The sequence below is a fragment of the Cherax quadricarinatus genome, chromosome 24, assembly GCF_038502225.1.
Source record: "Cherax quadricarinatus isolate ZL_2023a chromosome 24, ASM3850222v1, whole genome shotgun sequence".
In the NCBI taxonomy this organism is placed as follows: domain Eukaryota; kingdom Metazoa; phylum Arthropoda; class Malacostraca; order Decapoda; family Parastacidae; genus Cherax; species Cherax quadricarinatus.
In genome coordinates, this window is record NC_091315.1 from 772,223 (window position 1) to 785,470 (window position 13,248).

Consider the following 13,248-nt stretch of genomic DNA (forward strand, 5'->3'; position numbering starts at 1 on the left):
AGAGATATATCATAATCTACACTTGGAAAATCCTGGAAGGAATGGTCCCAAATCTGCACACAGAAATCACTCCCTACAAAAGTAAAAGACTGGGCAGGAGATGCAAAATGCCCCCAATAAAAAGTAGGGGTGCCATTGGTACACTAAGGGAAAACACCATAAGTGTCTGGGGCCCAAGACTGTTCAACAGTCTCCCATCAAGCATTAGGGGAATTGCCAATAAACCCCTGGCTGCCTTTAAGAGAGAGCTGGACAGATACCTAAAGTCAGTGCCAGATCAGCTGGGCTGTGGCTCGTACGCTGGACTGTGTGCGGCCAGCAGTAACAGCCTAGTTGATCAGGCCCTGATCTATCGGGAGGCCCGGTCATGGACCGGGCCGCGGGGGCGTTGATCCCCGGAATAACCTCCAGGTAGCCTCCAGATATAGCCCCAATCCACAAATGTGGCAGTAGAGCAATAACAGTGATCTACAGACTGATAGCACTAACATCCCATATCATGAAAATCTTTGAAAGGTTTCTAGGAAGCAAGATCGCCACTCATCTAGATACCCATCAGCTACACAACCCAGGGCAACATGGGCTTAGAGCACGTCACTCCTGCTTGTCCCAACTACTGGATCACTATGACAAGGTCCTGGATGTGCTAGAAGACAAACAAAATGCAGATGTAGCATACACAAGTGTGACCATGGTGCAATAGCTCACAAAATGCATGATGAAAGGATAACAGGAAAAGTTGGATCAATAATTTCCTAACAAACAGAACACAAATAGTAGTAGATAACACAAGCAAAGTCTGAGGTGGCTACTGTGAAAAGCTCTGTTCCACAAGGCACAGTACTTGCTCCCATCCTGTTCCTCATCCTATCTGACATAGACAGGGATGTACACAGCACTGTGTCTTCCTTTGCAGATGACACCCAAATCTGCATGATAGTGTCTTCCATTGAAGACACTGCAAGACTCCATGCACACATCAACCAAATCTTCAAATGGGCCACAGAAAACAATATGAAGTTCAGTAATGAGAAATTTCAACTACAGGTCAGCCATCACTAATCCGGTAATTAGTTATCCAGTTCCATCGGTAATCCGGCACTAATTTCGGCTAGCATAATCTCAAATTTCATCATTATACTGACTCAAATTTCATCATTATACTGACTCTGAAATTGTGCAGATGGTTGTAAGTCCAGTGATAAAAATGAGGAAGATATAGCAGAAAGAGTCTCTATTGATAAGTTAATTAAGTGTATTCTAACCTACCCACTCTGTAATGCAGGAAACTCACTAATCTGGCACACTACAGGTCCCAATGATGCCGGATTAGTGACGGTCAACCTGTGCTCCGATATGGAAAACGTGAGGAAATTAAAACTGTATTGGAGTATAAAACAAATTCCAACCACATAATAGAGAGAGATACTAATGTAAAAGACCTGGAAGTGACAATGTCTGAGGATCTCACTTTCAAAGACCACATTGTATCAATTGCACCTGCTAGAAAAATGACAGGATGGATAATGAGAACCTTCAAAACTAGGGATGCCAAGCCCATAATGATACTCTTCAGGTCACTTGTTCTATCTAGGCTGTAATATTGCTGCACACTAACAGAACCTTTCAAGGCAGGTGAAATTGCTGACCTAGAAAATGTAGAGAGAACATTCACGGTACACATAACTGCAATAAAACACCTCAATTACTGGGAACGCTTAAAGTTCCTCAACCTGTACTCCCTAGAATGGAGGCGGGAGAGATACGTGATTATATACACAAGAAAGCAGCAACAAAGAGAAAGTAGCAAGAAGAAGGCAGTAACACTGAGAAGGCAGCAACAAGGAGAACAGTAATTCTGTAACAATGGCTTTCATGCTAATTTATTTATTATGGAAAATCAGCTGCCACATGATATAATCATAAAAGAATGATGATGATTTATCTGGGTAAATCTCCTAGGACAATTCTGAATGTCAACAACCCTCTCAACTGCTCATGACCCTCTCAACTGCTCATGACCCTCTCAACTGCTCATGACCCTCTCAACTGCTCATGACCCTCTCAACTGCTCATGACCCTCTCAACTGCTCATGACCCTCTCAACTGTTCATGACCCTCTCAACTGCTCATGACCATCTCAACTGCTTATGACCATCTCAACTGCTCATGACCATCTCAACTGCTCATGACACACTCAACTGTTCATGACCCTTTCAACTGCTATAATGCACATGTTAAAAACTCTGTCAGTGCTTAGAGCACTGTATGCTTGAGTGAAGGTGACTGAGTGACAGACTTAATGTGTGTTAGAGCACATAGCTCTACTAGTGTGCCGGGGGTAAATGTCGCCTGGTGTATCAGGGTCTGATCAACCAGGCAGTTACTGATGGCCGCATGTAGTCCAACGTACGAACCACAGCCCTGTCGATCAGGTACAGACATTAGGTACCTGTCCAGCTCCCTCTTGATAGCCAGGGGTTTATTAGTAATTTCCCTTATGCCTGGTGGGAGACTGTTTACAGTCTTGGGTCCTGGACATTTATTATGTTTTCTCTCAGTGGACTAATGGTGCACCTGCTTTTCAGTGGTGTATGTTGCACTGTCTGCCCAGTTTTTTGCTTTCATAGGGAGTGATTTGTGTGTGCAGATTTGGCATCAGTCTCTCTAGGATTTTCCAAGTGTAAATTATGATGTATCTCTCTCGCCTGAGCTCCAGTGAGTACAGGTCAAGTGACTTCAAGTGTTCCCGGTAATTAAAACTGTTTGACAGAACTAGAATTTTCATATAATTTATGAATATTTGTCATCAAGCAGACATATGTAGTGACAGGACAATACCAAAATTTTTCCTGATACCAATATTATCAAAATTAGTTGATACCCACTGGTATCTATACCATAAAAATTAGTAAATACCCACTAATAGTGATACCATCAAAATTAGCCAATATCTATGGATACCGCTAATAACAAAATAAGCCGATACCTAGTTATACTGCTGCTGGTACTTGGTACATCCCTATCCACTGGAACTACAGTACTCTGTTTTTTCAAAAACGCTGGCACTCAGTCGCATTTAAACCTTTGGCAGTTTAAGGGTTAAGACCAGAAGGACTTGTACCTCTTGAACGAACATTACATATTTGTAAACAAAAAATATTATCAAAATAAAAAATTAATTAATCATTTAAAGTGTTAAAGCTGTAGCCATCTTATAGCACTTAGACAAGGGAGATAACCAGGTTTGATCCATGGAAGGGGAGGAGAGTTTCAACAATGAAGCCTTGCTTCAGGCCAGGTAGCAAAATTGGAAGAACTAGCCACAGATATAGTCAACAGTGTCAGTGGTCACACAGTTTACTGCACTAACAAATTACTGTATAATGAAATTCTCTCAGGTACCAACTCGATCATGAACATGACAGTATACAGGGGCACCGCTTTACAGTGCTTCACTTTACACCATTATGCTAAAGCTGTGGTTTTCAATTATAGCCATTCTTCATTTATTCAGACTTCCTACAATAAATATATTCATCCTTCGCTATAAGCATAGGATGAAAATACAGTGGACCCCCGCATAACGATCAGCTCCCAACTCGACCGATTATGTAAGTGTATTTTTGTAAGTGCTTTTGTAGGTGTATTTTTAGGGGTCTGAAAGGGACTAATCCAATTCACAATATTTCTTATGGGAACAAATTCGGTCTATAACGGCACCCAAACAGACTTCTGGATTAAAATAATATCGTTATGTGGGGGTCCACTGTACTTTAAGGTAAGTAATGTGTGTACTGTATATGTATTTTTTAGGGCTGGCTCTGTTGTTCACTTATTATATTACAGTCAAACCTCGGGTTTGTATGCCCTAGTTTGCATGTAAAACTAGTTATTCTCTATAAAATATATTTTTTGTTAATATTTTTGGGTGTTTGGAACGGATTAATTGGATTTACATTATTTATGGGAAATATTGCTTCAGTTTTCATACAATTCGGGTTTTCGTCAGACTTTTCAAACGGATTAATCACGAAAACCGAGGTTCCACTGTATAATGTAAATATGTAATCAGGCTTTTATATGCATGTGTAAGTGAAGAAAGGCTATGTTTCACTTTAGAGTCAGTTTTCACTTTACATCAGTAGCCTGCCTCTATATTAAAATCTCTAGTTAACCATCTACAAAAGTGTGTTGTGAACAAGTGAAAGTTACCAACAAGCTTGACAACACAACAAGTAAAAGTTACCAATAAAAAAGCTTGACAACACAACAAGTGAAAGTTACCAACAACAAGCTTGACAACACAACAAGTAAAAGTTACCAACAACAAGCTTGACAACACAACAAGTAAAAGTTACCAACAACAAGCTTGACAACACAACAAGTAAAAGTTACCAACAACAAGCTTGACAACACAACAAGTAAAAGTTACCAACAATAAGCTTGACAACACAACAAGTAAAAGTAACCAACAACAAACTTGACAACACAACAAGTGAAAGTTACCAACAACAAGCTTGACAACACAACAAGTAAAAGTTACCAACAACAAGCTTGACAACACAAGTAAAAGTTACCAACAACAAGCTTGACAACACAACAAGTAAAAGTTACCAACAACAAGCTTGACAACACAACAAGTAAAAGTTACCAACAAGCTTGACAACACAACAAGTAAAAGTTACCAATAAACAAGCTTGACAACACAACAAGTGAAAGTTACCAACAACAAGCTTGACAACACAACAAGTAAAAGTTACCAACAACAAGCTTGACAACACAACAAGTAAAAGTTTCCAACAACAAGCTTGACAACACAACAAGTAAAAGTAACCAACAACAAGCTTGACAACACAACAAGTGAAAGTTACCAACAACAAGCTTGACAACACAACAAGTAAAAGTTACCAACAACAAGCTTGACAACACAAGTAAAAGTTACCAACAACAAGCTTGACAACACAACAAGTAAAAGTTACCAACAACAAGCTTGACAACACAACAAGTAAAAGTTACCAACAAGCTTGACAACACAACAAGTAAAAGTTACCAATAAACAAGCTTGACAACACAACAAGTGAAAGTTACCAACAACAAGCTTGACAACACAACAAGTGAAAGTTACCAACAACAAGCTTGACAACACAAGTGAAAGTTACCAACAAGCAGCTTGAAAACACAATACTTTAACCTATATCAGCAGCCAGAAAGATATTACTGATCAGTTACTTTGTAACTCTTCTAAAGAACTTTTCTGACCCTCTTAATCAGTCAACACTCATTGATCACTGTCTACTATGAGATATTAATTTTTATTTTTGCAGTCATCTTTAAAGTTATTGTGAGTGCTAATTCTGAATATAACATATGTGATAACAAGGTAGATGTATTCAACACTTCTTAAACTGTAGTTACTGTACACTAAAATAAACTCCTGGAGAGTCACAATAATGTGAAAACAAAATGGATGGTAACTAATACATGTCTGTCATTGTCAGGTGGAGAATCTGCCATAGAGGTGTGCAGGTGGTGAGGCAAAGTGAAGACACTTAAGTTAAACTTAATCTAGCAAACTAAGGTAATATTTAACAACTCTGGAAAGGAACAGTAAACTCAATACAACAAAAGTTTAAAATATATGTGCAGAATGTATTTCATATTTAGCTAGAATTATGCTTTGGGAGGAACAATGTAAACTTTATAAACCTGGTATTAAAGCTAGATACTTCCTGCGGCTAGTTAGGTATCCCCCTGAAGGAGTACCTATAAGAGGTTGCCGAATTCTATTACTTTTCAATTTTATTTTGCTCATAACTCAAGAACGCTTCATCTGGTCAGTTTCAAATTTCAACACTTATGTACGGTAATGATAACCAAATTCTAGGAATAAAACTGACATGCTCACATGCCCTATGACCCAAATTGTTTAACCTGCTTCCAGCATCTTGGAATGGCTTTGATAACATCCAAAATCCTCACTGGTGGAACTTCAAGCATTCAGAAAGGTGCCAAAAAATACAACTGTGGTTACCAAATGGTCACTGTTACATAGGTCATGCCCATATTTTTGTTTCTATGTAATTACCAGAGGAAAGCGTCTTTGATCGGTTATTTTGCTACTTTTATCCTCAAAACAGTATGGTAGTACAGTGGACCCCTGAGTTTTGTGATTAATCCATTCCAGAGTCTGCCGAAAGTTAGAATTCACAAATGTCGAAACCATTTTCCCCATAAAAAATAATGTAAATCCAATTAATCCATTCTAGACACTCAAAAGTATTAACAAAAAAAATTTTTTTTTTTAGATTAAATATAATCTAAAAATTGAGAAAGTGAGTATAAAACAAGAATATCATGCTTACCCCTATTGAAGACTCTTGTTGGTGTATGGAAGACAGGAAGAGGGGAGAGGATGGAGAAGTAACACTATTGTTTGGAAGGGGAATCCCCTTCCATAAAGACTTTAGGTAACAAGTCCTTATCCGGGGTTACTTCCCTTCTTTTTTTTTTATGCCACTAGGACTAGCTTGAGAGTCACTGGACCCCCTGTTGCTCAAAAAAAATTTTCCAGACAGCTCTGTTTCTGGAATTTCTTTAAAATTTGCCTCTAATGGGACAAGACATTGTCATTGTACATGTTGCTGACACGGCTTGCAACAGCTTTGTCAGGGTGATGTTCCTCCATAAACGTTTGCACCTCACTTCACTTTGCACAAATGTCCTTAAGCTTCGAAGAAGGCACCTTCTTCTGTCTCTCTTCCTCCTCCTCTGAAGTAATTTCCTCAGCTGTGGTCTGTTGCTGTTGCAGATGAAGGTCTTGCAGCTCTTCAGTGGGTAGCTCTTCCCTGTGGTCCTCCACCAACTCTTCCACATCCTGGCCAATCACATCCAACCCCATGGAATTCCCCAATGCCACAATTGATTGCACAACAGGTGTAGGGTTGACAGGGTCAGCCTCAAATCCTTCAAAATCCTTCTTTTGGACACATTCTGGCCAGAATTTTCTCCATGCAGAGTTCAAAGTCCTGGAAGTCACTCCCTGCCAAGCCTCATCTATAAGGCTTATGCAATTGAGGATATTGAAGTGATCCTTCCAGAACTCTCTTAGGGTCAATTGAGTGTCTGAGGTCACATCAAAGCACTTTTGAAACACTGATTTGGTGTACAGTTTTTTGAAGTTTGAAATGATCTGCTGGTCCATGGGCTGGATGAGAGGAGTGGGATTAGGGGGCAAGAACTTCACTCTGATGAAACTAAACTCCTCCACCATTTGATCACCCAAGTCTGGAGGATGAGCAGGAGCATTGTCCATTACCAGGAGGCACTCAAGTGGCAATTTTTTTCCCAGGACGTATTCCTTCCCACTCGAGCCAAACACTTTATTAAGCCAATCAAGAAAAATTTTCCTTATGACCCATGCCTTACTCTTAGCCTTCAACATCACACAATTTACTCTTGTCGACAGTTTTTCTTGAACACTCTGGGATTTTCAGAGTGATACACCAGTAAAGGCTTCACTTTGAAATCCCCACTAGCATTACCACAGAACATGAGAGTCAGCCTGTCTTTCGCAGGCTTGTGTCCTGGCAGTGCCATTTCCTCCTGCATGATGTAGGTTCTCTTTGGCATTTTCTTCCAAAAGAGGCCTGTTTTGTCACAACTGAACACTTGTTGGGGGAGGAATCCTTCAGCCTTTACACAGTCCTTGAATTCCTGCACGAATTTTTCAGCCGCATATTTGTCAGAACTGGCAGCCTCGCCATGCCTTACCACACTGTATGCCACTACACTTCTTAAATCTCTCAAACCAGCCTTTGCTGGCCTTAAACACCAGCACTCGTTCCAGGCTTTTTTTTTTTACGAGATCGGCATGTAACTGCCTTGCCTTTTCACAAATTACTGACTGCATAACTATCTCCTGCTAATTGTTTTTGGTTGATCCACACTAAAAAAAAAACTCTCATCTTCGAGTATTTGCGATCCCTTTTTGGTGAGCACATCTACCCCTTTCACAACAGCTTCCTTGATTTCCTTTTTCTTCAACAAAATGGAAGTGATCGTTGAATAGGGCTTCCCATACATCCTGCCGAGTTCGACCACACGCACTCCACTTTCATATTTTGCGATTTCTTTCTTTCTTTAACCCTTTCAGAGTCGAGAGGCCTTCTTCTAAACTTGTTCTCAGGGTCGAAAATTTGTTGAAAAAAAAAAAAAAAAAATTCTTGTGAAATGATAGAAAATCTTTTCCCGATCACAATGACACTAAAAGGATGAAATTTGATGGAAAACTTACGGAATTATGCTCTCACAAAGTTAGCGGTCTCAACGATGTTTACGCATCAGTGATTTCGACCACTTTGAGTCCTATTTTTGGCCAATTCTAGTGTACTAGTCGAAAAAAATCCTTGGCCAATTCCAGTGTACTAGTCGAAAAAAATCCTAACTATTTCGCTAGAACTCAATTTTTTCTTTCAAATGAGTACAAGAAACCACCCATTTACCAATTTCAACTATCCTATAAAGTGGTCAGAAATTGGCAATTTTCCCAATTGCACACAAATTTCAAAAGACCCCAATTTCAAAATAGGGTCCAGAATAAACAAGACTGACATTTCTGGCACTAAAATAACATTTTCTCTGCTCATTAGTCACATCTCCAGGTCCCTCTTACATCTCTTTTGCTTTCCACTTTGAATTTTTATTCTCACAAAAAACAGAAGATTTACTAAATAACAAAAAAAGGCACAATACCGTTACTGGAGCGATACACAAATAACCTGCACATAGAAGAGGAGCTTACGACGACATTTCGGTCCGGCTTGGACCTCTCTTCTATGTGCGGGTTATTTGTGTAGAAGATTTACTGTTATGCAGACTACTACATTAGTGTAGAAATGGTATAAATAATATCAGTGCACTTGTGAAAGAATATTAGACTCACCAGTTGACGTGTATTGGACGCATGGCATGATTTGTTTACTTTTGAACTTTGGCAAAAATCAAACATTTCTGCTACATTGAGCTCAATTTCAATGTACCTTTCATTGTGAAATCAATCAAAATCATCTCAATTTCTGTAATATGTCTTCCATTCTATAAAAAGAGACCAGAAAAACTTGAATACAACCATAAATACCATACAAAAATACAGTGCAAAGTCGCTGTTTTAAACCAAAAACACGGTCGGAGTTTTTTTTTTCTCATTATGCACTGTGTGCTGCAGGAGTTTTTTATACTGTGCACACATAGACCACATAGACCCATTCTTTCATATATAGGCCTACCAGCTTTCACTAGATTTGAAGGTGCTAGAATTTACACGTACTAGTACATCAATAACCCTGGCGCCTAAGCCGTACTAGTGCATCGGAAACCCTGAAAGGGTTAATTCTATCGTGTTTCTCACCTTCTTTACCAAAGGGCTGGTACCAGAAGCTATCTTTGGGCCCATGGTGGCTTATTTAGCAGTTTCAAGCACAATCAAGAATGGATTATTACGAAATGTATCGCATGAAAGCATGTGGTGATGGTCACTCATCCACAAACACTGCCACATTGACTCCTGAATACTGTGTGGAAGCCTTTGTATATGCCTGGCTGCTCCTGGCAGCACAGACACGTTCCATATGATGGATAAATCACAATGCAAATCACGAACTTCAAGGCTTTATTTTGACAAAAAAGTTGCCAAAAGTCGAAATTCGTGAAGCGCAAGGCTCACGAAACTCGGGGGTCCACTGTATTTTACCTTGCTGCATATTTTCCCCTTGATGCTGGTAAGAGGTTCATGGTCCAAGGAACCGAATTTATCTTCCCCTTGCTTGAATCTAATGTCTGTCAGTCCACAGCACTACTGTATATGACCCTTATGGGTCTGAGTAAAATATAACAACTGTGAATGGCATCAGTCTCCAATGGCTGATGTAACATATGAAATGAATGGATTTTTTCAAGGGTTTATACTGTGTAGGCACAAATTTTGTTGGATTCTGAAAAAAGCATCTTCTGGTCAGCTTTAAACTTTTAGTGCTAATGTGTGTTCCTCAGAGGAAACAATCTCTTGATGCTAGCTTGTTAGGTAAGACACATGTGTCTTACCTAACAACCTGTCGGTATTTTATACCATTTTAATGATGCTAGCTTGTTTAAGTTATCATCATCCAATGTTATTACTCAAAGTGGTTTCTGTGAAATAACTGAAAAATGTTTCTTGTGATCAGAAAGAAGTCAGTGTGTTTGATTATCTGGCTATGCTAAGTTAAATCAACTTAATGTTCTTTTATGTGCCCATAACATCATGAAAGTTTTTTTTTTTCGGGCCACCCTACCTTGGTGGGGAAATGGCTGATGTGTTAATAAAAAAATAAACATCGGTGAGCCCTCAAGACTATTCTTAAATGTTTGTATGTTATGTAACATTAGACTTGCATAAAACTTACTTAACTTCTTTCTTGAGAACTGCTCAGTTTTACTAAGAGAAAAGTTTGGAATAATTTTAGCCATGCATAGGTGCCAATTTGCATTCTTGGAAGAAATTGTTGAAATTGAAATAATGCTTTTAATGCAATAATTTCTGAGTGCCATATCTGATTAGCTTCAAGCCTTCCATGATCATAATGTCATAGAGCAACTTCTGAGTGACTTCAAGTTTAATATGCTTATGCATTTTAGAATGTTAGTCTCCTGGTCTCCTTGAAAGGTTTTAATTAGATTTTAGCCATAAATATCCAAATTTACAATTTTCCTTAGAAAAATTGGGATATCAGTTTCCATAAAATGACAAATGGCTCTTCTGATTCACTTCAAATATTCAACAGTAAAATTAAACTTTAATATCAACAAGGAACTGGGATTATAGAATGTGGGGATACCTTCCTTGTACTGCGCACCACCAAAACACATCCACAGGTGCTCCCTGACTTACGATGGGGTTACGTTCCGACAACTCCATCATAAGTCAAAAACATCGTAAGTCAAATATGAATATATGCTAAATAAATAACTACTGTCATTGAATAAGTAAATAATAATTACATTAACTAAATACCAGTATTGAAAAGTAAATAAATGAATACAAGTTACAGACTTCCCACCTTCATGCTGGGTATCGTATTTTATGGCAAATAAGATGCTCTGGTGTCGAGGACATTCGAACAATTCCGACTGGCTAAATTTTGGAGAAAAAATATAAATGGTACTTTGGCCTCCAGGATGCAGTGTAAATTTTCGAGACTTATTTTGGGGAAAAACAGCATCTTATACACCATAAAATACAGTAATTATCTCAAGTTTTATCTCTGAAATAACTGCTCTTGTACCATCAGAAAGTCAAAATATCATAAGTCGAACCACTGCACATCAAGGAGCACCTGTAGTGGTAAACATGACTTACCCTTCATGTTATTATCTCCGAAGTCTTGGTCTGGTACAGAAAACCCCATGGGTGGGGGGCCCAGAGAAGAACTCTCTCTGGTATCCAAGGGTGGCAAATGAAGGGGAATGCAACCAGCTGTGGATGGACCCATGGGGAATGGAACTGAGCCAGAAATCCCCCCAATCTGGCTAGCAGTGGACCCCCTGGCAGGTGATGTACTGATGGGCAGCATTGCAGCAGGCAACGACTCACTAAGATTGGCAGGAAATGGGCGAACAGGTGAGGGTTCAGAAACTGGAAGTGGAACAACAGGTGAAACAGAAGATGGCAGTGGACCAACAGGTGAAACAGAAGAGGGTGATGGACCAACAGGTGAAATAGAAGAGGGTGGTAGACTAACAGGTGAAACAGAAGAGGGTGGTGGACCAACAGATGAAATAGAAGAGAGTGGTGGACCAACAGGTGAAACAAAAGAGGGTGGGGGACCAACATATGAAACAAAAGAGGGTGGTGTATCAACAGGTGAAACAGATGGTGGACCAAAAGTGGGAAGTGGGCTAGCAACTGTACTGAAAGGTGATGGTACAATAGAAGGGGTGGAAGAGGGTGGTGGTACAATAGAAGGGGTGGAAGAGGGTGGTGGTACAACAGAAGGGGTGGAAGAGGGTGGTGGTACAATAGAAGGGGTGGAAGAGGGTGGTGGTACAATAGTAGTAGTAGAGGGTGGGGGTAGAAGAGGGGTAGTTGAGAGTGGGGGTCTAATGAGAGGGGTAGTCGAGAGTGGGGGTCCAATGAGAGGGGTAGTCGAGGGTAGGGGTCCAATGAGAGGGGTAGTCGAGGGTAGGGGTCCAATGAGAGAGGTAGTCGAGGATGGGGGTATAACACGAGGGGTAGTCGAGGATGGGGGTATAACACGAGGAGTAGTCGAGGGAGTAGAGACAACAGTAGGAATGGTAGAAGGTGGTGAAAGGATAGCAGTAGCCAAAGGCTGTTGAGTGAGAGTAGTAGTAGAATATGGTGGACCAACACGAAGAGCAGTAATATGTGTTGGGCCAACAGAATGAGTAGAGGAGTGCAATGGACCAACAGAAGGTAGTGGGCCAAGGGGTGGGTCAGTCACCTGTGATCCCATAGACACTGGTGAGTAATTCTGGCTACCACCAAGCATACCACTGACAAAAGAAGCAGGCTGAGGAAAACTAGTGAAAGATGGACTAGTGGTAGGACCAGCAGACTGTAAGCCAACAGCACTAATCCCAGACTTGAAGGCTTCCCCAAGGGGCCCTATAGGTGGTGGCACAAGGGGCCTTGTAGGCGGAGGCACAAGGGGCCTTGTAGGTGGTGGCACAAGGGGCCCTGTAGGTGGTGCCACAAGGGGCCCTGAAGGTGATGGAACAAGAGGCCCTATAGGCGGTGGAACAAGGGGTGAAGTTGTAGAAGATGTAAATTTCAACTGAGGGGGCTTGCCTGGAGACACAAGGGACAGTGAGTGCATTGCTCCAGCCACAGCAGTCTCTCCAGTATAAAGTTCTTGAAACTGTGACCCCAGAGTTTGTGTCTTCCCTACTGCTGTGGCATCTGGTAGTGTTGGCACTGATCCACTCTGCTCCAATGCTGCAAATACAAAAATAATACTTTGCACGTATCCTCAGAATGTTTTACACAGTGAACTAATTAACCAGGGATAAGCCTCTAGTCCACGAAAATCAGTCATTTTTAGGCAAAATGTTGACCTAATTCACAATAAACTGATATTGGTAAAATTATTTGGAATGTTGCTAAACTGTATAAAAACTTATTTTTTCAAGTTACAGTATAAAACTAATAACTTAAATGATATATACTGAAGGTCAATAACAGACAATGAATTG

At 40.2% G+C, this 13,248-nt stretch overlaps 1 protein-coding gene across 8 annotated transcripts in view; it reads right to left on the reverse strand.

The window, feature by feature from the left end:
- LOC128690789 (phospholipase DDHD2) overlaps positions 1–13,248 on the reverse strand; it is a 247,367-nt gene that overhangs the window by 213,985 nt on the left and 20,134 nt on the right. For 4 of the 8 annotated variants that reach the window (XM_070088142.1, XM_070088141.1, XM_070088140.1 and 1 more), the window contains exon 2: positions 11,396–12,991. The exons of 3 other annotated variants lie outside the window; for them this stretch is intronic. In XM_070088142.1, the coding sequence (XP_069944243.1) occupies positions 11,396–12,991 (1,596 nt within the window). The remainder of the gene's footprint in view (positions 1–11,395; positions 12,992–13,248) is intronic. One more of the 8 variants, XM_070088143.1, reaches the window with a different exon arrangement.